We start from the raw sequence: 27,762 nt of genomic DNA, 5'->3' as shown, positions 1-27,762 counted from the left end.
TTGAAAACGTTGAAAAGATTCTGTTGTATCCCTTCAGAAAACGTCTTCTCTGCTCTCTTGCCCAGTCCATGCAAGAAATGGCTTTGAAATAGTGTATTTCAAGTGTTTCAGGGAGTATTTTCTTAATTGCGGAGGTTAATATGTCCAAAAAGATCCTAATTTGAAAAAGTCAACGAGCTTCTCACAAGTAACAACTCTATATATTTTCTGCAGTGATTTCACTCATCTGAGCAAAATTGTCCTGTGATCTCCAAAAAGATATTTGTATTGTCGTTTTTTTGCGAAAGACTTCATATGAAAAGAAGTCAAGAGTAATTTTATCGTAGTGTTTGAGCTGCACTAAGAACAGATTGAGTGTTTGCCTTGCGGTAACTCCAGAATAACGATTTTCGGCTAGATCGGTTTCTTACTTGTATCTTGGACATTTCAGCCTAGTATGTTTCTGCAATCGATCCATGCTGAAGTAATGATCCAATGAATTAAAGCTTTTTCGTGCAAATTATCAATTAGTTGTAGAAGTTTTGTTTCCGTTGGCTGATTTTTTGAAATCGGCTAATAAGTAGATCATAGGGTCATAGGGATCATTTAGAACATAGGGACTGCTTCTGTCTCCAATAATTTCAAACTGTAGTGGGAATTCAGAGGCTGATTAAAGTGATCCATTTTTCCCAAAATTTGGATAAGTAATAACAAACAGGCAATCTTTTTATGAAAAAGTCCACAGTACTAATCTTTTTACTTCGAGGGAAAAAAATTGTTGATGCGCTATGTATTGTTTTTTTTACTTCTGTGGACAATCTGGTAAACGCTTTTGCAGCTTTGTTTTTGGAGAAACTGAGCATTTACCTGATGCTTGCTGTATCTTGTGAGTCCTCCAGTTTAATTGTTGTCTTCTGATAAAACGCTGACCCTTGACAATCTGACTCTGACGGCATCCTCCTTATTGTTTTTTCGGCTATTTTCGACACTTTTTTTAGTTTTTTCTTGCTGAAGTCAGCAGCTGATTCTAGTGCACCTTGTGTTTCGCGTCTTGTCTGTCGGAGAACTACGCAATAGTACTGGCAGCTAACGCTTAGAAACAGCTTTCTTCAGATTTCTAACGACCTGTGAAATCCCACATCGAATTTGATGCATAGCTACTATAATATGCCTCTAATGCCTGTTTGATTTTGTGAAACTTCAGACTTACAACAACTTTGCCAGTTGCAGTAAAATGAATGAGTTTTCGGGTCTCACTTTAGTAAGCGATTTTGACAATTTGAACTAGTTTGAACATCATTTGATATCAAGCGTTTATAAACTAATTTTGTGTACAGCTTGTTGTGAACAATTGTCGCTGTGCTAAGGCTGCAGATTCGTACACGTCTTTTTCACCTCAAAAATTTGAGCGCAAGTGTACCTGAGTCACTGTTAGTTGATATTCAATGACAACAATCTTGACATAAACTGTGATCCGTTCACAATTTATGTTCACCAGAATATTGTCTCTTGCTAGTGATTTCCGATTTATAGCCGATATGAATATCTTTTATGTGCTTGATCCGATGTTCCCTGCAGCACAATACGTATTGTTTTAAAGTTATAATCTGTGATCTTTCCAAGTGTCAGTATGAGTGTTCCTGTAATCCAATTTTCTGTTGACAAATTATGTCAAGCTTGCTACTCGTATGATTTCTTGAACAAATTTTTCCCAATTTCTGTAAAGAAACCTTCGGCCTCCCATTATCATGTTTAATTATGTGAAGCATCAATTTGAGCTCTTGAGCTGACATCAGCATTTTTGCTGAGCTCAAAAATTTTGTCAATAGACTGTTAATTGATATTTTTGTTTTTTTTGTTAATTGTTTTGATTGCGATATGAGTTCGGAGAGAAGCCAGCCAATTTGCTCAAAAAAAATTCATAGTCTATGAGTATGAACTCATAGTCTAAATTTATCTGAAGTGATCTATAGTGGTTTTTTTTCTGTGGTGGTCTCAACCAAAGTGCCCAAATCGCACCCCTTCAACCGTTTTATAAGCTTTTGTTATTATGAGCAAAAAAACTCAAAAACGATTCTCGTCTTCTGAATAAATTTTAGAGTGCTAACTCTGTAACTCTGTAACAGCACTATTAATGATGCTAAAAAGTTCGGATCTTTTCCAATAAATGACCAAGACCAATTTTCTGTTAGGGTCTATAAATAAAGTGTTTGAATTATCAGATAAATCGTTACACAAAGGCTGACTCGGTTTCTTTTTCTGTCAAAAATCACTGACTTGTTTTCTGCAACAGCAATTTTGAACGTGGCTTTGCATTCTGATCTTTCTTCTGCCCAGTGTTTTTGAGGCTATGAAAGCGGTGAATTTTTTTATAGGATTTGCTTCTAGCGGTGAAATTTTTGTTTTCACAGCAGTCACTGGCAATTTTTGACTGATCTACATGGGTTCGAACCTCTGCCCTCCTACATGTCAATGGCTTTTTAGTCCACTGCTCTAGCTGTCGCTTACATCTACGATGTTTCATTTGAACTTAATTAACAATCACTCGACTTTATGGAAAGTATATGCCTTAAAAATTGTAAATTTTGCAGTTTTTAGCCGTTAACCGTTAAATATTAGCAATTTAAAGCCGTGAAATGTTTATTTTCTTCTCTTCAGCGGGGAAAAGAATTACCGCTACCAACAGCAAACGGTGAAATCAAAATTCCCTCGCTATAAACTGCAAATCTTACGCAGTGCGTTTTTAGCGATAGATTTCTTTTTTACAGCCTTCACCGCATTCAGATCTAAAAACCCAATAGCTACAACCATTCGCCTCATTCGCTGTAAATTTCACATTTTTGAGTCTTTTCTAACGTTATCATTTCAACTCGTGATTTGATCTGGACACGTGGATGGCGTGACCGTCTACTCAAACGTTAGAAGTGACCCATCTGTCTCACTTACCATGGTGTTGTTTGAATTGAATGATTAAATTTGAATTTGAGTGTGGAGTGCATATTTGTCGATCGACCATGTTGTTCCGATCAACTCAATCTTTCCTACTTCCAATTGTTAAACACTAACGCACAGATTGGCTGCCCAATTATTTCCTATAAATCGCACGTAAACTCCTGCTCTCCTGGAAACTTTGAGATCATTCGGAGGAAGCTCATTCAATAAACTCCCAGGCTGTCACCTTCTGCATTTGAAGGACAAGTTGAAACAACTGGGTGCATCCTGACAGGTGCCATCTTGACTCATAGTCAATTCAAAATTACCGTCCCTGAGAATACCATAGTGCTCTCCATGCAAGTTTTCCAATAAATACTAGGACCAATTTCTTGTTAAGATTCTATGAAAAAACCCTTTGAATTATCAGATACTTCATTCGTCAAAAGCTCACTCGGTTTCCTTTTCTGTTGAAAATGGAAAAACTTTTCTTCCTGCAACAAAAGGTTTAGAATGTGGCTTTACTTTCTGATCTTTCCTCTGCCCTGTGTTTTCCAGGCTATGAAAGCAATGAAAGTGGTGAATTTTGTTCAAGCGGTTGCTCTTAGCGATGAAGTTTCTGTTTTCACGGCATTCACTGTCAATTTTTACAAAAAAAAATGATATGCATGGGAATGTACTTCTGCCCTCCTGCATATCAATTTCTTTTTGAAGCACTTACATCTGCAATATTTCATTTGAAATTGATTAACATTCAATCTACTTTATGGAAAGCATATGCCTTGAGAAAATGTAAAGTTTTTTTAGTGGTTAACAATTAAAGATTAAAAACTTTCAGCTTTGATATATTTATTTTCTTCTCTGGAGTGGTGGGAATAAATTACCTCGACCAACAAGAAGCGCTTAAAAAATTTTTAGGCTATCGGCTGCAAATCATACGCAGCGTCCTTTTAGCGAATGATTTCTTGTTTTTGTTGCTTTCACCGCAATCAGAGCTAAAAACTCAATTATTACAATCATTCGCCTCATTCACGTCAGTTCTCACATTTTAATGCTATTCCTAGCGTTGTTACTTCGACTCAGGAGATGATCTGAACAAGTAGCTGGCGTGACCCTCTGCTCAATTGTTAGAAGTGACCCATCTGCCTCACTTATCATGGTGTTGTTTGAGTTGAATGTTTAAATTTTGATATTGAGTGTGGAGTGCACATTTGTCGATCGACCATGAGTAGTAAGAGAATCTGCCATATGCTTGTAGCCCCCCCCCCCATACAAGACTTTTTACCACCGAAAAAACTATTTTTCCTTTTGTGAAATAAAGTTTTTTCGCTAAGTTTTTCCCGACTGTGAGAAGTTCTTGGGTTAAGCAGACTGACGAATCTTATCCAAAAAACTTGATTTAACAAAGAGAAAATCAGTTTTTCGGTGGTAAAAAGTTTTATAGGGGATGGGTGCGAACCCCCGCCCTGACAAGCAAATGACAGATTTCCGCTGTTGCAATGTTCGCTGTATATAGAATTAAGTGTTACCTAAGTTCTAGACTCTCACTAAATGTTTTTTGGTGAAAACATAAAAAAAACCAATATAAGACACCAGAAGCATAAAATTTTCAAACAACTCAAAATGTTGTTCGAAAATTTTTCAAAACTTTTCGAAGTCCTAAAATGGTCTGAAATGGATTTTGCGCTATGAAAGGTCAGTGCAACTTTTTAAATGATTAATTGTCTCTAAAGAATGATCCGCGAATGAACTTTAAACATTGCAAAGTAACTAATATGGATATACGTTTAAGTCATGACCACATTAAGTAACAGTTAACAAAACTAAATTCAATTTTTGCTGCCAGCAAAAACCGTCAACACAGACATTAGAAATCATATTAGGCGTTTTGATACATTCGTCAAACTGACAAGTATTTTTCTACATTCATTTGGTCTATCTGGGAAAAGTTCCCAGCGTTAAATCCCTGCTACTCATAGTGCATCAAGTTCAAAGTATAAAGAAATCCAAAATTTTTGCAAAATCAGTGTTTCACTTTTCTATGTGTTAATAAGTATTCTTGGCTTGTGTACTTCATTTTGATGCTATCTTTCCGAGAGGGTTTCTATGTTATCAAACGTTGGTTTGTTATGGAATCCTATGAAGAGTTGAATGAGTTCTTTCAACGGAGTAAAGAAAAACAACTGTCAAAAGACAAATCTTTATAATAGAGGCACTTAGGCTTAAAAGATTTTCAGCTTTTTGATGCGGTATTTTAATTTTCTCTCAGCTTAAACAATGTGAGCAATATGGAAAATTGTCTTTTAGATGAAAGTTCCAGGTGGATGTTTACTACTGTGTGTTGTGCTCATTGCCACTATTGTCAATACAAACCATTTGTAATTTAACAGGATTTTGATGTTCGTGAAAATTTGTATCCTCTATAACAATAAATTGTTGAATCTTTATGTACATGACAAAAGTTTTTTTCAAAAGTAAACGAATAGCAAAACATTTATCTTCAATGAAGGTTTTTTGATCAGCAATTTACGCTATTAAAAAAATCAACAGTCTCACCAGTCTCACAGGTAGTATGAAAATATTTTTCTCATTGCGCTCAAAAAGAAAACGCTAACAGACAGAACTGCAAAATCAACAAAGGTAGAAAATGGAACATTTTTCACTTCAACTTTGTTTTTTATTTGAATGACATAATAAAAAACAACTAAAACTTTTTTAGCTGACATTAAAAATTTTTGGTTTGTTCAAAACAAATTTTTATAAGATATCCTTGTCAGATAAATGTTTAAGTACAAGCTGATTTTTCATTGCCACTTTAACAAATTTGTACTTTTAAGACCTCAATAGTTCGCCTTGAGGAAATTCGTAAGAGAATGGACAAGTATTCACTTCTTGCATCTCTTGGAAATTTCGTTTTGATACGTTAAATGCTTACTATTCTTGATATCATAGCTTTATGGATTAACGAAGTTTTGCCTCCGCCTTAATGAATGCTTATGTTTTAAACTTTTATGAATTACTTATATAACATACTGAAATACTTCACATCGATACATAGCTTTAAAAGCTACTGAGTGAATTCTATGAAAAACATAAGTTGTTGCACATGTATATAGAAGACACTAATGCGTACTTACGTCTATGATTCAGATTGAGCCTTTGAGCAAAACTTGTTTGTTATCTACTAACACGAAACGTTAGCAGGGATTTTTTTATCGTTCCTCAAAATAAACAACGTCGATACAATGAAAAAATCAAAAGTATTGTACAAACAACATGATATTAAACGTACTACCTGGAGCCAGTTACTATATAAACTAGACGCAATTATAACCAAGAAAATCAAACAACTACACCAAAAGTCGAATCTAAATGAATTTGAATTTTCCTGCTTATTCCATTGCTATATTTAGGTTAACGTTATTTTGCTTAACTGCAGCACACGGGGCGTCGAAACGTATTCCCTAACCAACAGTTGAAAGCCTACGTATTCAATCTCTCTTTATTTCAACTTTTGATGCACTCAAAAACAAAGTAGAGTAGATATATATACGCCTTCTTGATACGCCTTCTCGCATTCAGAGAATACTTAAGCAAACTAATAAAAATGCTTTTAGCCGAAAATTTTATGCAAGAATTTTTGCAGAGCAAAAGGAACTTCTCATACGCACGATATAGGTATTCTTAGTTCATAAAAAATCAAGTAGTCAGGTTGAATGTTCGTTTCAACCTTTTAAAAACGATAATCTACGGTTTGGTGATCTTACTCTACAACAATTTTCGATAAACTGTAGTTTAAAGAAGTGGTTTTGCAATTAATATAATTTCGATGACAAGCACAAACAACGAAGCTCACTAATGCACAGCATTTCAAAACAACAATATATGAATGAAAACAGTTCAATACTGGAAACCAAAGTCTAGTTCATAAGCTTTAATTGACAAGAATTTTTCAGTTCTAGTTGTTATTGTTGCATGAACACCTCACATTTTCAGCGAATCTCCTTTTTTTGGAAAATTACCACTGTGAATGACACATCCTCGAACCACACGAAAATGACTTCTCTTTTGTAGAGCATTGTTAGAAGGTGGCTCAGTGCAAAAATGCTAGAAGTTTTCTTCCAATTTTGAGTTTTCTTCAAGAAGACCAAGGAATTGTTCTAAAATGAAAGATATCACAGTCTTTCTGTCATTATCGGATGTGCAAGATGGAGTAAGATCACTTTTATCGTGAATAGTGGTTAATTTGGCTTCAGTTCTGCATGATTGGAGATTTTTCCGCAAATTTACCAAATCGTCCAAATCAGCAAAATATTCTTCATGGCTCCTGAAGAGGGACATACATTCGAAATCGTAATTGCACAAAATCGCCTTAATATCCGTGGGAACTGATTTTTTTTCAGAAGTCAATGGATCAGGTATATGCTGAAAAGTTACGTCAGTTTCCAAAGGGGTTGAGTTGTTGATAAAGTCTTCTTCTTCTTCTTCGGTTATGTCAGTTAATTTGGTAACAAAGTCAATGAATTTTTTGGGAATAAGGCAATGATCGAAGGTAGTCCAGCTTGAACTTGCGTTGTCCTTCCTCTGTTGTATAAAGGCAAAATTGTTTTGATAACGAGTTGGATAGAAAATTGTTCGCTGTCATGAGCCTTCAATTTATGTTAGGATATGGTACATTATGAGCAATAAACTGGTAGTTTAATTTAGTTTTTTGGCACACACGAACTGAATGGAATACAAGTCAAGGATGAAAACGTTAAAAGGTTATTTTGAGACGCAAATAATTGGTTGAAAGTAAACTTAATCCGTTGGCTGGGATATCAGCATTCGTTTTATTAGCGAAAAAAGTCTCCAATGAACTCCTATAACATTTCGAGGAGGCCTCAGTTGCTGAATCGGTTAGACTAATTCTTATTCGTTCTCAGTTGTAAAATGAATTGAAGTTTCTCTTAAGCACCTGAGGCATTGGCATTTCAAGGTTTTGATCTGCTTCCTACGCATAAAGCAGAAGACTTGCATTGTGCGTATGAGAATTTAAGTCTGTTCTGCAAAAATTCTTGCATAAAGTTTTTGGCTAAAAGCAATTATATTAGTTCGCTTAAGCATTCTCTTGTCGTGCTCAAGAAAGCGTACATACATGTACTTTACGGTTTTTGCGAGCAGCAAAAGTTGAGATAAGTAGAGAGTGATTACGTAGAGCTTGCAATTTTTTATCAGGGAAAACGTTTGGACCCCCAGTGCGCTCCTGTTAAGCAAAAAAGTGCAATATAAACAATGGAATAAGCAGGAAGATTCAAATCCATTTAAATTCACCTTTTGGCGCTCTTGTTTGATTTTCTGGGCTTTAATTGTTTCAAGTTTATTTAGTAACTGGTTCCAAATTGTAGGTTTAATATCAAGTTATTTGTACAATAATTTTGATTTTGCATAGTATTGACGTTCTATAGAAATTCCCTGCTAACGTTTACTGTTAGTAGATAACAAGCAAGTGTTGCTCAAAGGCTCAATCTGAACCATAGACGTAAGTATGCATTAGTGTTTTCTGTGTACATGTGAAACAACTTGTGTTTGTCTTGGAAATTTGATTTTCACAGAACTCACTCAGTAGCTTTTAAAGATATGTATCAATTTGAAGTGTTTCAGTATGTTACTTAAGTAATTCATAAAATTTTAAATTCTACGTATTCATTAACGCGGACGCAAAACTTCGTTTATCCATAAAGCTATGATTTTAAGAATAGTAAGCATTTAACGTATCAGAGTGAAATTTTCAATATTGGCAAAAAGTCAATACTTGTCCCTTCTCTTACGAGTTTCCTCAAGGCGAACTATTGAGGTCTTAAAAATACAAATTTGTTAAAGTAGCAATGAAAAATCAGCTTGTACATAAACATTTGCTTGACAGGGATATCTTACAAAACTTTGTTTTGAACCAGCTAAAAAATTTTATTGTAAGCTAAAAACTTTTAGTTGTTTTATATTATGTCATTCAAATAAAAAACAAAGTTGAAGTGAAAAACTTACCTTTGTTCATCTTGCATTCTGTTAGAGTTTTCCTTTTTGAGAGCCATAAAAAAATTTTTTCATACCACCTGTGAGACCGTTGATTTTTTTAAATAGCGTAAAGCGCAGATCAAAAAAGCTTTATTGAAGGTAAAGGTTTTGCTATATGATTACTCGAGAAAAAACCTATAATGATTCTACATTTTATTGTTATATAGAATACAAATTTTCATGAATATCAAAATCCTGTTAAAATACAAATGGTTTGAATTGACAATAGGGGCAATTAGCACAACACACAATAGTAAAATTCCACATGGAAATTTCTTCTAAAAGACAATTTTAAATTTTGCTCACATTGTTCAAGTTCGTGCACTATGGGTAGCTGAGATTAAATGTTGCAAACTTTTCCCAGATTCAGCAAATGAATGTAGAAATACACTTGTCTAATTGACGGTGGTATCAAAGCGCCTAATCTGGTTTGTACTGTCCGTGTTGACGGTTTTTGCTAGTAGCAAAAATTGAAGTTAGTTTTGTTAACTGTTGCTTAAGGTGGTCATGATTTAAACGTATCTCCATATTAGTTATTTTGCAGTGTTTAAAGTTCAATAGCGGACCATTCTTTAGAGAAAATTAATCATTTAAAAAGTTGCACTGACCTCACTTTTTAAGGATTACTCGTAAAAATTGTCAATACTGTGTTGATTTTTAAAAAATCATGTGTTTTTTCTGCACTTTTCCGTATAGCAATGCAATATTATACTCTTCAGGAATGCTTGTAATACACTTATAACACAACTCAACACTTATGACCTAATTATCCCCTGAAAACTTTTTTTAGATCACAAACTGAAACTCAAACTCAAATTTTAACTTTTAAATGGAGCGATAGGCCAAGTTTTCCCATTTTATTATATTTGGTAATCCTAAATTACACTATCACCGATTATTGGTTTTCGAATACTAAAAGTAGTCTTTTTTTAAAAGTCAATTCCCTTTGAACAGTGTTTTTAGATCACAAACTCGAACTCAAACTCAAAATTCAATTTCTATGTAGATTGATCGGCTAAGCATCGCGATTTTTTTATACTTGCTTATCGAAATCCATACTGCCTCCGATTGTTTTGTTTTGTTTTTTTAAAAAGTCAATTATCCTTGAGTACTATTTTTAGATCACAAACTCGAACTCGAACTCAAAGGTTCAATTTTTAGTTAAAGTGATTGGATTGGCTATGTTTTACACTTTTATTATACTTGCTTATCCAAAGCCATAACGTCTCCGGTTGCTGAGTTTTGTTTCAAGAAGCAACACTGAAAAAGAAGCATTTTGTTTCAAGTTCCGCAAAAAGTATTTTTCTGGAACCGTTTGGTGTCCATTGAGTGTAAGCAGACGTTGAAAGCAAATACAATTTGGTCACCCAAACCCCTAAATAAAGAGTTTTTGTTTATGTTCTCAAATCCAACAAGACTGTTTCACTTTGAAAGGTTTCATGAGGTTGATTTATTTTTCATTTTTTTCAGATAAACAAAGATTAAATGAAATTCAAAAAATAGAAAGAAGTTAAAACAACAATTGATATATCATGTAGCGCTAAACATTTGATGAATGGGAAGTCTACATTTACAGTCTTAGCTAGCCGAAGCTAATGTGCATTATGAAACTCAGCTAATACATTGTCTTTCTTGTCAAGCTGTCCCAGCAGTTTTCAGTCTATACAAAAAGTTGAAACGTAAAGATTCAAAAAGTTGTTTAAAACTTAACAACTGATATAACAAGTGGCTCTGAGTAAAAATATGAAAAAAACTATATAAAATAAAACCTCAGTTGTTTCGATAAGGTAGGTACGTTGTAAAGTATTTAATTCTTCTTGGGTTCGCATTATAAACTTTTTGAAACAAACAAACTTCTATACGGTTGATAATTGAAATAGACATAGTGCAGCGCCATTTTGAAGCACTCAATATTTAAGCAACAGAATAGTTCAATTTAGAAATTTAAAAAAGTGTGCTTTTCATATCTTTCAATTAATTGCAAATGAAATCAGACGTCATACACTGAATTATAAAAAACTCAGCTTTTTGAACGAAAAAAAAATAAGCTGATTACTGATCTGTCATAACTCCACAAAAATTAGAATTTCAAAAAAAGAACATGCGATAAAACATATTTAAAATTCTAAAAATTAAACATGTTCACTAAACAGTAAAAACCCTACTTTTTTGATTTAATTAATTAAATACCACTTGAAATATCACACTATTGATTTCTCTTAATTAGTAATTAAGAAAATTTTTTTTTTTAACACGTTTTTTATATCTTCAAAAACTTGATGATTTGTTGAAAATAATGGTTGGTGAAGTCTGTCGGTCGGCGTCGATCAGGACACCTACATTAAAATAGATAAAGGCTTCTGTGATTTATGTTCAACAATTTTCTAGAGATAAGAAATGTTATCATCTTTAGAAAAAAGACAAATTTTTGTATATAGTTAGAAAACAAAAGTAATATTTGAAGGTAGTAAAAGTAGGTTGTAGTAGTAGGTACTAGTGTAAGGAGTAGGTACTAACTAGTGTAACAATAAGTAGTTGTAGTAGTTAGTAGTAGTAACTAGTAGTAGTAGGCACTAATTATAGATAGTAGTTGTAGGTTGTAGTAGTAAGTAGTAGCAGTAGTAGGTAGCAGTAGTGTTGTGTTCAATTCCGAATTGTTCGCCAGATTTCGCAGCCCTAATTATATGTTAAATATACTCTGGCTTTTAAAATCCAAATTCCTTTCGAAGTACCTCTTTCCGAAGCTCTATCAAGTATCGTTACAGTAATATTATTGTAACGTCGACAGAACAATAAGTAATCGAAAAAAAATTAGCACAGGGTTACTGAATGCACAGTGAATTTGATTCCAGAAAGAACTATAATAAACTCTTTTGATATTTGTTGGCTTGAGATGCTCTGGTTATTTACTTCCAGCCTTCAATAGTTGAATTTATTCGAACCAATTACTGAGGAAGCGATTCGCGTTTGTCAAGATTTCAATCGCAGCATGCTTCATCTACAAATATTATTCCCAATACGTAAGCAAGACCTATACGCTACTGAAGCTGTTTCTAGCAACTCCCGCAGATACAGAGGTTTTGATCGTTCTTGCTTAATTGATCAAGTGGCTAATTAGCTTTTTACAGTTCCAGTGGAAACTACTCCTCTCGTAGATCGTTAGAAAATTTTTCTGATAGAAGCTCTTGATGAATTCCAATTCAGTAGAACGTTTAGCTGCTCAAGCACACCATTATTTTCCTACCAATTTTTTCGGCTGTCTGCAAAATTTATTCCTCTTACTTAGCTCATTTTATTATTAATCTCTCAACAACTTATCTCAAATACATTTTTCCTGTAAGTAAACTCGATCATTCCTAAAAGAGTAGCTGAATAGGTGTTTAGAAATCTGTTTTCAAAAAACATGCTCAGAACATCAAAAATTTGTTTTTGTCTCACTTTTCCACATTTCTCTTGTCAAGGATTAAAAGACAATAGCATGAATTTAAATTTTGTCCTTTAAATAATCTTGATAGTTTTTGATATGGTAGATGTATATGTGTAGAAACTTCCGACTTCAAAAAAGCATGCTCTTAACATCAAAAAATTGTTGTTGTCTCCGGTTGTGACATTTTGCTTGCCAATGTTTAAAGGACAAAACCATGAGTTTAATAACGCCGAAGGTCAAAACCCTTTTGTAAGATATAACATTATTGGATAGTGGAGACAAATAACAACATTCTTCTAAACCAATAAATTGTCCTCCAAGGAATTTTCTCTCTCTCTCTCTCTCTCTTCCTCTCTCTCTCTCTCTCTCTCTCTCTCTCTCTCTCTCGTCAGACTTGCATGCATTTGAATACATAAATACATAAACACATTCAGACATATATACATACATTCACACATTAAAAACCAAAAATGTCTTTGCATATTTACACATTTACATTTTCTGCACACAAGCATATTTTACAGCTTATACTCATACAAACATATTACTAAGCTAAAGCTCAGTTATATTTACTTATAAACAATTGTACATACTTTCATGATTAAATACATGAATACGCAAAATTTTAAACATAAAATTTTCGATTTTTCGTTTCTTTCAATTGTTCATTTATACAAAAAAGTTACAATTTTGATTACATGCAAGCAAACATACGTACTTATTTAGATTGAAACATACATATTTACAAATGTATATAAAAAATAAAGACACGTTTTAGACATCATTCTGCACATTTGCAAAAGTGTTGCCAACAAAAACTGCTTCTGACTATTCTTTGACTTGTTTCAGACCATTTCAGAACCTGAGTGTTTCCTGTCCTACTTTGTTGATCGAAACGAAGTTCACAAAAAAACACTTTGAGTACTCTTTTATAGCGCAAAATCCATTTCAGACCTTTTTAGGACTTCAAAATATTTGGAACTTTTGTCTCAAAAACTCGAAATTTTTACATGTTTTGAACCCCTACTATGTAGATGAAAAAAAATTCAGACGACAAAAAAACATTTTTTTAGAGTTATTTTATAGCTCCAAATCAAATTAAGATCATTTTAGGACTTCAAAAAATTTTGGAATTTTTTTTCTCGACAATTCAAAGTTTTTATATTTTGACCCCCACGCTGCCTAGGTGAAAAATAGTGAAGTGAGCAAAAAACCCATTTTGAGCGCTCGTTCATAGCGCAAAATCCATCTCAGACCATTTTCGGACTTCGAAAAATCTTGGATTTTTTTCTCGAAAATTTGAAATTTATGAATGTTTCGACCCCCATACTGCATAGGTGAAAAAAGTGAAGTAAAAAAAACATTTTTGAAAGCTCTTTCATAGCGCAAAATCCATTTCAGACCATTTTAGGACTTCGAACAACTTTTTTGAAATTTTAGGCTTCTGGTGTCGTTTTTTATTGGATTTTTTTTATGTTTTCACCAAAAACATTTAGTGAGAGTCTAGAACTTAGGTAACACCTAATTCTATATACAACGAACATTGCAACAGCCGAAATCTGCCATTTGCTTGTCAGGGCGGGGGTTCGCACCTACCCCCTACAAAACTTTTTACCACCGAAAAACTGATTTTCTCTTTGTGAAATAAAGTTTTTTTGGATAAGTTTCGCCAGACTGCTCAACCCAAGAACTTCTCACAGGCTGGCAAAACTTAGCTAAAAAACTTTATTTCACAAAGAGAAAATCAGTTTTTTGGTGGTAAAATGTCTTTTAGGGGTTTCGAACCCTTCCCTCTGTATGCATATGGCAGATTCCTTTACTACTACCATGTTATGTGGGTTCGGATCGACCCATATTTTGTTACTTCCAATTGTTAAACACTAACACACAAATTGGCTGCCTAGGTATTTCCTATCTACCAAACGTACTCTTTCGTTTTGCTGGAAACTTTGAAGAGCAATTGGATGAAGTTTGTTGAATACAGTCCCCGGCTATCGCCTTCTGCATTTGAAGGACAAGTGTCAACTACTGGGTGCATCCTGAAAGGTGCCATCTTGACTCATAGTCAATTGAAAATTACCTTTCCTGTCAATACTTTAGTACTCTCCGAGAAAATTTTCCAATAATTGTTGAACCAAATTTCTGTTAAGGCTCTATAATTAAAGCTTTTGAATTACAAGATCCTTCGTTCCGCAAAGGCTCACTCGATTTCTGTTTTTGTGGAAAATGAAAGACTTTTCTTCCTACAACAAAGGTTATGAAGTGGCTTTACATTCGGAGCCTTTTTCTGCCCAGTGTTTTTCAGGCAATGAGAGTGGTCAAAGCAGTAAGTTTTTTCTCAGTTTTCTTTTTTGTGATGAAAATTTTTGTTACCGATATCACTGACAATTGTTACAAAAAAGAAATAAAATTACTCACATGTGTTTGAACCTCTGCCCTCCTGCATGTGAATGGCTTTTTTGTCTACTGCGCTAGCTGTCATTTATATCTACGTTATTTAATCTGAACTTAATTGAGATCACACTCCTTTACGGAAAACATTTGACTTCAAATATTGTAAATTTAGAGTTTTTAGTGGTTAATTTTTCTAAAATTGGCTATTTTTAGCTGTGAAATATTCATTTCATCTCCTCAGCGGTGGAAAAACCGCTACCATCAGGAAGCGGTGATATCAAAATTTCACCTCCATAAACTGCAAATCTTACGCAGTGCGTTTCTAGAGGTTGAATTTTTGTTTTCACTGTTTTCACCGCATTCAGAGCCAAAAACTCTAATTTTTACAACTATTCGCATCGTTTACTGTAGTGTTTACATCTTTAAGCATTTTCTAGCGCTGTCATCTGGACTCGGGAGGTGATTTGGACCCATGGCTGGAGTTTCCCTCTACTCAAACATTTGAAGTCATCAATCTGTCTCACTTGTCACGGTGTTGTTTGTATTGATCGATTAAGTTTTGAACTTGAGTGTTCCGTGGATTTGAGTGTTCCGTTTTGAACTTGAGTGTTCCGTTTTGAACTTGAGTGTTCTCGAAAATTTAAAATTTATGAATGTTTCGACCCCCATACTGCATAGGTGAAAAAAAGTGAAGTAAAAGAAACATTTTTGAAAGCTCTTTCATAGCGCAAAATCCATTTCAGACCATTTTAGGACTTCAAACAACTTTTTTGAAGTTTTAGGCTTCTGGTGTCGTCTTTTATTGGATTTTTTTAAAGTTTTCACCAAAAACATTTAGTGAGAGTCTAGAACTTAGGTAACACCTAATTCTATATACAACGAACATTGCAACAGCCGAAATCTGCCATTTGCTTGTCAGGGCGGGGGTTCGCACCCACCCCCTACAAAACTTTTTACCACCGAAAAACTGATTTTCTCTTTGCCAAATAAAGTTTTTTTGGATAAGTTTCGCCAGACTGCTCAACCCAAGAACTTCTCACAGGCTGGCAAAACTTAGCTAAAAAACTTTATTTCACAAAGAGAAAATCAGTTTTTTCGTGGTAAAATGTCTTGCAGGGGTTTCGAACCCTTCCCTCTATATGCATATGGCAGATTCTCCGACTACTACCATGTTATGTGGGTTCGGATCGACCCATCTTTTGTTACTTCCAATTGTTAAACACTAACACACAAATTGGCTGCCTAGGTATTTCCTATCTACCAAACGTACTCTTTCGTTTTGCTGGAAACTTTGAAGAGCAATTGGAAGAAGTTTGTTGAATACAGTCCCCGGCTATCGCCTTCTGCATTTGAAGGACAAGTGTCAACTACTGGGTGCATCCTGAAAGGTGCCATCTTGACTCATAGTCAATTGAAAATTACCTTTCCTGTCAATACTTTAGTACTCTCCGAGAAAATTTTCCAATAATTGTTGAACCAAATTTCTGTTAAGGCTCTATAATTAAAGCTTTTGAATTACAAGATCCTTCGTTCCGCAAAGGCTCACTCGGTTTCTGTTTTTGCGGAAAAATGAAAGACTTTTCTTCCTACAACAAAGGTTATGAAGTGGCTTTACATTCTGACCCTTTTTCTGCCCAGTGTTTTTCAGGCAATGAGAGTGGTGAAAGCGGTAAGTTTTTTCTCAGTTTTCTTTTTTGTGATGAAAATTTTTTTAACGATATCACTGGCAATTGTTACAAAAAAGAAATAAAATTACCCACATGTGTTTGAACCTCTGCCCTCCTGCATGTGAATGGCTTTTAAGTCAACTGCGCTAGCTGTCTTTTATATCTACGTTATTTAATTTGCACTTAATTAACATCACATTCCTTTACGAAAACATTTGACTTCAAATATTGTAAATTTTAGAGTTTTTAGTGGTTAATTTTTCTAAAATTGGCAATTTTTAGCTGTGAAATATTTATTTCATCGCCTCAGCGGTGGAAAAACCGCTACCAACAGGAAGCGGTGATATCAAAATTTCACCACTATAAACTGCAAATCTTACGCAGTGCGTTTCTAGCGGTTGAATTTTTGTTTTCACTGTTTTCACCGCATTCAGAGCTAAAAACTCTAGTTTTTACAACTATTCGCCTCGTTTACCGTAGTGTTCACATCTTTAAGTATTTTCTAGCGCTGTTATCTTGACTCGGGAGGTGATTTGGACCCGTAGCTGGTGTTTCCCTCTACTCAAACATTTGAAGTCATCAATCTGTCTCACTTGTCATGGTGTTGTTCGAATTGATCGATTAAGTTTTGAACTTCAGTGTTCCGTGGATCTTTGTCGATCAATCATCTTGCGTGGGTTTCGTTGAGCTCATCCTTTTCTACTTGCAATTGTTAAATACTAACACAAAATCTGGCTCCCAGGAATTTCTTATATTTAACACCTATGCTTTCGCATTTGAAGGACCAATGTAAATCTGCCGGGGTGCATCCTGATTGTTGCCATCTTGCCTCATTGGGCAACTCAAAAGAACCGCCGTTGAGAGTACCATTGTGCTCCTCAAGCAAGAGACCAACAGACCAACCTGAAAGAGTCTTGGACGCAGACAAGGTGATGTAAAGAGAAAATTGAGCTCGAAAAGCAGCTTATGAGTGAATCCCAGGTTTAGACCTCGACTTTTTGAAAAGACCTTTTAATTCCAATAGGGCGTCCAATATTGTCTATAAATGCACAGTCCAGCTCCTAGTTAAAGTCGAGGTAAAGTCTTTTCATAGGGTCAACTAAAGTGTTTTTGTAGCACATTTTACCTGAAATGTACATGTAGCCCATGTTTAGACCTCTGCTTTTACAAAGGCTTTTTAAGTTCTGGTAGGGGTGAAAATTGACTATAAGCACCCGGTCCAGCTCCTAATTAAACTCGAGGTGAAGTATTTTCTTGGGTTCAGATAAAATCTCATAACAAATTAAGGTCGCTCATGGTCTTTTAATAGGTCGAGCATCGTCCAGGTCGAGTCCAGGATTGCAATTTTGTGGGATTAATAATAGTTAACTTTTTTCTATTTTGTTTTGTAGATGTGTAACATCTACCAGCAACACTAAACTAGCGTTGCAAGAGGCAGTCCACCTTCGGAAAACAGGTAGAATTTTGCCAAAATATCATAAGAAAAATTGAATTCTTAAGATAAACTAAGTTTTGGTCGAGCTGAAGTTCAGCACCAAAAATTGGGGTCAAGCCAAATTCTAGTTGAACGATTAGGTCGAACTAAAGTCTTTTCATTTTTTAGACGAATTTCTTTGAAAGTTAGACAAAGAAAGTTAGAGTAACTTCAATAGTAGCAAAAATTAAAGAACTTAGCGTGTGGTCTAATTTTAATTTACTTGACTGCTGAGTACACAAAAAACTTATGAGTACACAAAAAGCATCTTTTTTCTCTACTGTTTCCATTGTTACCGTCTTCTATGCGTCATTTTCCTCGTTTGATGTTCCCTTCTCGAATAGGTTGACAAAATTTCTGCCAAACTTTGCGCTAAATGACCGATTGAAATTATTAATATAGGATTCAAGGATGCAGGGACCAAAAATAAGAGACTGAAAATCAGTATTTTCAGTTCCCGCTGCTCTGAATGTGAGCATGAAAATTTTGGTCAAAAATAAGGTGACAAAAGGATTTTAAAAAAACTCTTGCGTCTGAGTAAACAGAGCGGAGCTTCAATCATACTTTCTATATATTCCATAAACGAAAAATTTTTTCCAGTAAAATTGATGATACGGATTAATGTCTTCTTGATTGAAACATTTGGCTCATTCACTTCACTCATTTGAAGCCTCAGAAATGGTGTTTTTTGAAGATATGAAAATATCCACCAACCGTGGTACAAACTGCGAACGTTCTCAGTTTCCATTCAATCGCGGAATAGCGCCAAAATCCATCTGAATAGATGCTCGCAAATGTAGATTGCGTCGCAGCAGACTCAATGTTCTCATCATTTTGCTCCGCCAATTCAGAAGACGAATTTAAAAAGTTACTTATATTCATGACGCTATCGAGCGTTGCAAATTCTGAGAGATCCTATATAAGAATAGACAAAAAACAAAAATTGGGTGACGTCTGATTATTGACTCTCTGAGAACATCTAAATTAAAATTTGAAATTGTTGACTTCTGAAGGAAATTTATCGATTTGTGATGATGTAAATTTAATTGAACTTTGCTAATTTTCGCTTTGAATCAAAATTTAATTAAATTATAGATTCTATATTGAAAAAAGACTAGAAAATATAGAATCTAAATTATAGATTCTATATTGAAAGAAATTATAGATTGTATAGAGAAAAAAAGTTTTGGATACGCAGGTAAAACAAGTTATGCGATAAGGAGGATGGTGATATAATGATAGGTCAAAATTACTATCAGGAAAATTTTTCGCTTTTGCTGCAATAATGTATCTAATGATATTACGTTTGAACAAGTCTATGCGAGTGCATTGAAGCGAGAATGAGTGAGAGAGAGAGAGTGGTAAAAGAGGGAGGGAGAGAGAGAGAGAGGGAGAAGGAGAGGAAGAGAGAAAGAGAGGGAGAGGGAGAGAGAAGAGCAACAAACAGAAGGGACAGAGATAGAGAGAGGGATAGAGTAATATTACTAATAATAATATTAAACTATTCTCGAGTAGGATGTACACTTGTTTGCAACACATATGGTATAAATTATGTACCATTATAACAAATCTATTCGACAGGTCACCATTAGGTCCAAGAGGCCCTAGTCTAGCGATGACCAGTACTATGAACAATGGTGTGAATGCGCGGCGTATCATGGTAGGAGAAGAAAGGTGGAACCTCAAAACCTTATTCTGAAATTTATGAGATCTATCGAGTTTTTGTTAATAAAACAAAGCACATAATTCCAAGTTTTCTGTTAAAAAAAGTGTCCCTGAAACTAGATAAGAATTCCTTAAGTTCTCCTGCACTCATATTTTGCACTTCTAAAACAAAATTAGGACAGAACTCTAAGATAAAGACAAGCAATTTTCATAATCTTATTCCTAAACTTTTAACACTTAGGCCGCGGATTTTGTTTGTAGTTTTAAGTTGCTTTGATTGGATTCTTTTTGCTTGCAGTGTATCAATTTAGTTTCTAGAAATTACATTTTTGAGACAATCAGTTTGGCATTCAGCTCTCAAAATTTCAGCTAATGTTGCAGCAGTTCAGAAAAGTGCATAACTCTAATCGAGTAGGTGTGATTTGATTCTCGTTCCAGGCAAGTGGTTGTTGATTTAGGCTTATAAAATATATTACTTAAAATTTTTCTGAATATTTGACCAAAGTGGCAAAATTAGGCTTTTATTACTTGTTCCATAGATTAGTACGCCATAGCTCACAAGAGGCTGGACATACACTTTCTATCTTAATAACAGTTGTTTAACAGTTGAAATCAATCTGAGCCAATAAAAAAAGTCGTTAGAATGTGTTGACTTTTGAGCAAAGGTATTTAAAATGATCGCCGAAATTCAGATTTCCATCTAATTCAATACCTAATTATTTCCGTGATGATCTCTGTGTTTGGTTTTTTTCCTTTTATCTTTATTTGTTGCCGTGAACATAAAACAAGTTTTTTCCTTGTTCGTAGTCAGTTTGTTTTTTATGAGGTAATCACTAACCATGTCAAAGATTTGCAGAAAACTTCAGTTGGTGATTCCCTTTTTGTTTAACAACATTATCTTTGGCGTATAAGGTCAAACGGTTCTGACTAAAGTAAACATCTATGTCGTTTATAAGCACAAAAAAAAAACAAGTGGTCTAAGTACTGATCCTTGTGATAACCCATAATCGACTTCTGCAAAAATGGTGTACACATTTCTTGAATTTAGACATTGCTGCCTTTTGCTTAAATAAGATTTTTAAAAAAGTTAGAATGTGACCCCTCAATGCCAGGTTGTTTAGTTTGTCCAAAAGAAAACTTTGTTTAACTGTATCAAAAAAATTTTTGAGATCGACGAACACAGCTTTCGTTTCTGCAATACCATACTCCCAATCTTGCCTGACTCTCTCAATAAAAGATACCAAGGTTTCAACAGTGCACTTTTTTGGCCTAAACCCAAATTAATTTTTGGTTAGCAGTTTGAATATGTCCAGAAACTTTAGCATTCTTTTCTGAACCAATTTCTCCGTCAATTTTCTTATTGTTGTTAGCCTACTGATTGGTCTGTAATTTTCAGCAACCTTAGCATCTCCCTTTTTATACAGTGGGATAATTACGGCTTCTTTTAAGCAGTTCGGGAAAACAAGAAGAAAAATTTAACAATATTAATATCACTTAGTTGAAAAAACCCAATGTTCATGTGACCCAACGCAGAACAATGTCCTTGCGGGAGAGTTGAAGTTCAAAGATTATTCTTTAGACGATGATCTCTTCGGCTAACCTAATGTTAAATTTTTTTCAATAGAGCCATTTCCTCTGGTACAGTCTTTGATACTCTGAAGTTGTATATTTTTTATGAAACAAAAGAGGTGGCAAATTTCGAAAAAAAAATATGACGATTCGGAGGTAAATTAAATATGTTTTAACTTTACTCTCAACAAAATTAACAACAGATAATTGTTGGCTGAAATGAAAAGTATGAAAAAATTATCACATAGACTAAAGAACATTAAAAACTAGGGTAAAATAATTATAAATGGAAAAATCTTATAAATGGAAAATGGTGTTTTATAATTTTGACAATTAGACAATTAGACGAAACAAAAGACTTTCGCCTTCAGATTTTGCACCGAATATAGAATGTTCAGCCGTACTCCAGGACTACCAATTCAACCGAAAAGGGGAGTGCTTCATACAATTAGCCACGCAAAGTCTGATTTTTTCCTTTAAAAACAAAAACTAATTCAATCCGTATTTTAATTTTCAAACAGTCATAGCATAGGCAAAAATCATCTACAACTAACTCCTCTTGACCTGTGTGGGAATAATTTTGGGTTACGAAGAGCCACGAGGAAGTTGCGAAAGTTTTCTTCAACGACACTGAAACATCAAAAACTTGTAGACCAACCATGTTTACAACTTGTCCAAAAGGTTGCACCTGAGGTCAACAAATAAAGCAATTAGGAGCAATTTAACATTGAATTGAAGAAAAATATCATTTAATAAATGTATGCTACAACTCCCATTAGATTGACATAAAATTGCGTTGGAAATTGACATTGCTCCTTCATCTGATGTTTCGGCGCAGAGCAATCAAGTACGCATTTGAATAAAAAACCAGAAACGGAAGAACAATCTGAAAAAATCAAAGAAAATTGAAACATCAATCGTTGTCTATAGTAAAATGAATTTTTACAGCTCATAGTTCACCTATTTTTTCGCCATGTTCAGATTTATTTAGTAAAATTTTATAAGTTTTGGTTAAGTCGAATTTATGAGTTAAACATCTGAATCTCAGTGCTTAAAGATTCGAATCACTACTTTACAACCCAAGCATGATTTTTTTTATTGTGGCTGAAAGACTACACTTTCCAAAAGCTTATATAACAATTGTAATACAACAAAAACAGTATTAGCCTATTGGAAACACTCTTCAAAAACATTTTTACCCTTAAAACTGGAATGAAAACCAAAAAATGAACAGATGCTGACCATTTTTTCTTCACAATTACCTATTTAGTAGAAAAACAATTAAATCAGTGAGATAAGTTGATCGAAGCTTTATCGGGGGAAAAGGCGATTAATTTGCATTACTGACAAAGTTTCAAGATGCTCTCATACTTTATTGTTGATCACATTTCAATTAGCAGAGCCTCCTCCTGTTTTTTATACCAATTTGATGACGTAATTGCATGCAGTTGAAATTAATTATTTTGATTCCACATAGTGTGCAATCGCAACGGAATAAAACCTGCCTCGTGAATGTTTCACGAAAATCTTGGAATTGATCTAGAACTGCTTTAAAAAGCAGACAAAATCTTCCTGTTAAACTTTATAGACAGTGCATGCCAGTATGTCGGGCAAGTTAAATATCTTATTCCACGTCGTACCGGCGTAAGCAGTTACAAATTATCTGGTGAATTGTTCCACGGAGAAGCTTAGAATTGATGTTTACTTGTACAGATCAGACAAAATTTGTTGATAGCTGGGGCAGAAACTTTCAAAATCTTGCACAATTCTGTAAAACATACAACTTGAAGACCTCACCAAAACAACATCAAAAAGTAATAGCAGTCATTCTCAAAATAATTTTTAAGTTAAATATACTAAAACTAAAAAAAATAGCAATCCGAAGCGAGTTAGATAGCTCTCTGAATTATTTTTTACGAAAAATTAAGGAGATAATAAATGTTGCCAAAAAAACCTGAAAAATATTATGGCAACGATTGTTGACAATGAAAACACATAAAGGAGAAAAGACAGGAAAAAATTCAATTTTTGGTACCCCAGTCATTCAGCGCTCAGTAACTGATATTTCAACAGCTGTCAAACTAAAAAAAAATAGTTTTTTCTTCAATTGATCTCTTTTTATCTATCTTTCGTACTTTTTTTTTAAAAAATCTTTTTTGGCAAACATTGGTTGAAATTGCCGGCAACAGTGTTCAGAGAGGTTTTTTTCTGCAACTCAGCTTGTTCCCAACCTTTTGTCCGTTCAATTTTTTCCAGGAGAATTGTGGTCAAAATTGAATTAAATTTTTGTGTTTACGTCTTGTCTTGTGATCAGCGCAGCTCACCTAGAAAATTATGATGAACTCTTCAACTTCTCATGGCTAATTCACGAATTGTCTCAACACCTGGCTATCTTGATGTCATTTTATTGATAACCACAGGAATCCAATTGGAAATCAGGTTTTTTTTTGACAAAAAAAATTGATGAAAACATTTATCACGTGATCCATATCAGTTTTTTTACATCAAACGCCTTAAAAAACTCAAATGAATCCAGATGAACTTTTTAGGGATTCTAAAATATCGCGAACTTCTATGCCAGTATTGCTCCCAAATTGTTTAAAACAATGAATCTTTTGCTACAGCTTCCAATAGATTGACATAAAATGGTGTTGGAAGTTGATATTGCGTCTTCAACTGATGTTTCCAGGCCAAGCAAACTAGTGGGCGTTCAAATACATGAGGGAAAGCAAAACTACAGTCAACAAAATTTACAGAAAATGAAAAAATAACTCGTAGTCTGTAGTGAAAGGCAGCTTTGTAGCTCATATTTCACATTTGCCTTCATCATTATCCAAGTTATTTAGTCAATTTGTTGTCTAAACAAGTTATTGGTTTTAATATCATACGCTTTCAACAACTCCCAGCCGAGTTTTCCTTTCAAGGTTCCGAAACATTGCGGATTTCTATGCCAGCATTGCTCACAAATTCTTCAAAATATTCCAGCTGTGGTGAATAGACAAAACAAATAGCGTCGGTTTAACATTGAGCTGAAAAACATCATCATTGATAAGCTGTACAAAAATTAAGGACTAAAAGGATTTTTGGCGAGTTATTCAATTCATCAAAGCACGTGAGAGCAGAAATGCAATTGCCAAAAATTTTCAAATTTAAACAATGACTCTTTTGCTACAACTCCCATTTAATTGACATAAAATTATATTGGCAATTTATATTGCGTCTTCAACAGAGCAAACTCGTAGAAATTCGAATACATGAGCGAAAGAAAAAAGACATTCTAGAAAATTTAAAGAAAATGAAAACATAGTTCACACTTGCTTTCATCATTATTAGAGTCATTTAATAACAATTTTTTTTTGCATGTGACGAATTTCCGAATAATTATTTTTCTGACTTTCATTGCTTAGAGCTTCAATTCACCATTTTAAAATCCAAACCTGATTCTTTTCTTTTTTTGTGGCTGATATATTACATTTTCCAAATGTTTATAACACAATCATTCCGATGAAAAAATTATTGTTTGACAAAGTTTACAAAGATTTGTTAAAAATTGAAGGAAATTTTAATGAAAACAACAGAGATCGGTCCACTGTTCACAAAATTTTAACCTCGATAAATCATGGAAAAGGCAGATTTCAAAAAAAAATAGTTTAATTATTTATTCTACACAGAATGGGTTTTTTAATTATACCGCTCACAAATGTGTACGATAAATACATCGATTGGCAAAATTCTCTGAACAAAAAAAAACTCTTTCGAGTATGTATGTAGTTCCTCCCCCATTAAAGTGGGGTTGGAATAAGAAATCAAAACTAATCCCCGTTTGAAATTCAAGTTTCATACTTTGCTGTTCCGTGAACTCGCTATTTATTTTTCCAATATATTGCAGTTTCGAAGTTGTTACTTGACTAGTAAAAATTCATATTAATCATTTAGGACCTAGCATGATAACTAATAAATAAATATGTCATAGTATGAATCCTAAGAATTTTGCATGTTGAGTCAGATGAGTCACTATTTAAAGGAAACAAATAAAAAAAATTTTGATGTTGGTCCGAAAAGCGTGCACAAAATCAGTTTCTGAGTATTCTGAGTACGCAATTATGTGCTAACAATCATATGCAAGATTAGAGTTATACTCGGTCGCTCAAGGTAAAATGGAACTCTTTGTTGCTCCTTCTCACTTCTAGAAGGATTTCGAAACCAATTAAAGCGCACACACTTGCAAGTTTTATAATTCCGAACGGCCTGTAAATGTCAGAACCTTAGAAGTAAAAACGGTAGATTCGGGTATATATAATAGATAGAAACTGACTTCCATGACTTTTTCAAAAAAATTCAAACTTGATTGTTGAGTGGTTCGAGCAATGTTATGTGACTCTGCAACGGATTTGAAAATCTGGCGTAACATATCGAACCGCTTTGCTGTTTTCGATAAATGGGAAACATCTCTTTGATTATAAACTCAAATTTTACTTTGCATTAAAAAGTAATTGGTTAGATATGCATATTTTGTTACAAGAGATCCAAGGAACAGTTGGAAAATTATACATTTTCCACTTTATCAAGATTTTGATCATGAATAGCTGCTGCGTAATAATCCCTGTTTTCACATTGCGGTATCTGCAGTATTTCCTGTACAACTATTATGTTTGCGTTTACTTCCTTTTTCTTTCACGGATGACTTCTTTCTGCCTGGGATCATAGCCATGAAAGTGTCTCTGAACTTCTTTCCGAATATCATGTAGACATAGAAATTGAGTGAGTTGGTGAGTGAGGTGAAAAAGACGCCCAGAGTTTTGCTCAGTTCAGAAATTGCATTCTGTTTTGGATCTAGAACAAGTCAAACAGTCATCGCAAAATTTCTATCCAAAAGTTCTATACCTGGAAAATTTTATACTTGGAAAATCCAATAGTCAGTATTTCATTGTTTTATTTGTCCATCCATTAAAGAGAAAAAAAATTGATTATTTTAATTATTTTGATTTCTGGTGAAAAATTTTTTAAGTTCACGCTTGACATCAGCAGGCAAATTTTCAGCTGAATTTAAACATTGAGAGGAACGTTCCATATAATTATACCCAAAACTCAAAATTTTTACAGGATTTGTTTTTGCTTGTTCTCATAATGAAAGTTTATTGTACACCCTGGTACCAAAAAGCTACGTACACAAGAAGATATTTTAAAAAGAATTACGAACATCAAATAAAACATTTTGACTTAATATTCCTTCTTCAATAACGGGTCCTTACAAGTTTAGCTTCTTTAACGTCCAGCAGACGGTTCGCATAGTTTTTATTCAGGTTTCCCAAAACATCTGCTCTAATTTCGTTCACAATTTCTGACACTTTATCTTCTAAACTTTCCACAAAGCAGTATGTTTTCATAATTTCTGCTTCAAAGGCGCCCATAAATTTTGGACTGTAATTATCTAAATTCAAATCTGGACTGTAAGCCGGCTGATCCAGTACGTTCTACTTCTTTTACTAGAAAAAATTGCTTATAATCTTCGATTTATGAACAAAAACATTATCTTTTTGAAAAACAATCTGTATAAGAATTCTACCAGAAGAAAAGCTTCCTGGTCACATTAATATTTAATTTTTTGCAGCCTTTCCCGACGATGCACCATATTTTTGAGAATCCGTCTAACTGTACTAAGCATTATGAGTCACTCTAATACGCTCCAGTGCGTTTTGTGGGATTTCTTAAAACTAAAATCATCTTCCGCTCAACTTTTTGGTTTCGAAACTATTATTTATGAGGGAGCCTTTGTATGCATACAATGCACTGAATTTTGAATTCAATCTGAGTTGTTTTTGTTTTTCGTCCATGAAATTCCGACACCTGGTAGCGTAACAACTTGGCAAACAGTGAAAGAACAAATCAACTTAACCATCTTTTCTGCATAAGCGGAAAAAATTGAACTGAAATTCATGTGAAAACATCTAAGTTTAACACAATTTATCAAGCATTGGAACAAATCATGCTTTTGGAGCACGAATCATGCGTAAAAGCAGAAATTATGCTGTACATAGCTTTTTGATACCATAGTGTATTTTTCAAATCTATTCTGTTTTCGAAACATCAAAAGCTCTTTTTGAAGACAACTCAGGATAAGCGTTCGACAAAAGCAAGCAGATACTAGCAGTCATTTAATACAAATGTGCGTTCTTAACAAAACTTAGTGTCATTGTCTTGCTGAAACAATATTTTTGTATCAACTTTCTTTTCGCATCCGAAGACCACCCCTTTTTTTGAAAGACATCATTTCATTAGGAATGTGATATGTTTTTAACCATCAAGAAGGTTTTTTAAATCTGTTTATAACTAAAAGAGAGAGTTTGTTTTTTATGTGACAGCCCCAAATTTTCTGCAAAATGTGTTTGCAATCTTTTTACAAATCATCGGAAAATCTGATTACATCACATTTTTCTTTTTAAAATGGTCTATCAAAATTAATAAGGTAAAAATTTAACAAGAGTTGAATTCTTTCCATATTACGAGACTGCTATCAGGTCCTACATGATACTAACTATTTTCTTTAAACCTACATCACGCGCAATTTCGTCTATTTTTGACTTCTTTTTCTCAGAATCTGT

At 34.0% G+C, this 27,762-nt stretch overlaps 1 protein-coding gene across 1 annotated transcript in view; it reads right to left on the bottom strand.

The window, feature by feature from the left end:
• The window catches only part of LOC142344995 (uncharacterized), a 48,152-nt gene extending 29,272 nt beyond the window's left edge, over window positions 1-18,880 (bottom strand). Inside the window, exon 1 of the mRNA XM_075397082.1 lies at window positions 18,641-18,880. Coding sequence (XP_075253197.1) covers window positions 18,641-18,808 — 168 coding nt within the window. The 5' untranslated portion in view covers window positions 18,809-18,880. The remainder of the gene's footprint in view (window positions 1-18,640) is intronic.
• Between the last annotated feature and the right edge of the window lie 8,882 nt (window positions 18,881-27,762).

This window comes from Convolutriloba macropyga, chromosome 1, assembly GCF_964194025.1.
Source record: "Convolutriloba macropyga chromosome 1, txConMacr16.3, whole genome shotgun sequence".
Lineage (NCBI taxonomy): Eukaryota > Metazoa > Xenacoelomorpha > Acoela > Convolutidae > Convolutriloba > Convolutriloba macropyga.
The sequence above is the reverse complement of the archived record's forward strand: the minus strand, read 5'-3'. Positions and strand labels throughout refer to the sequence as shown.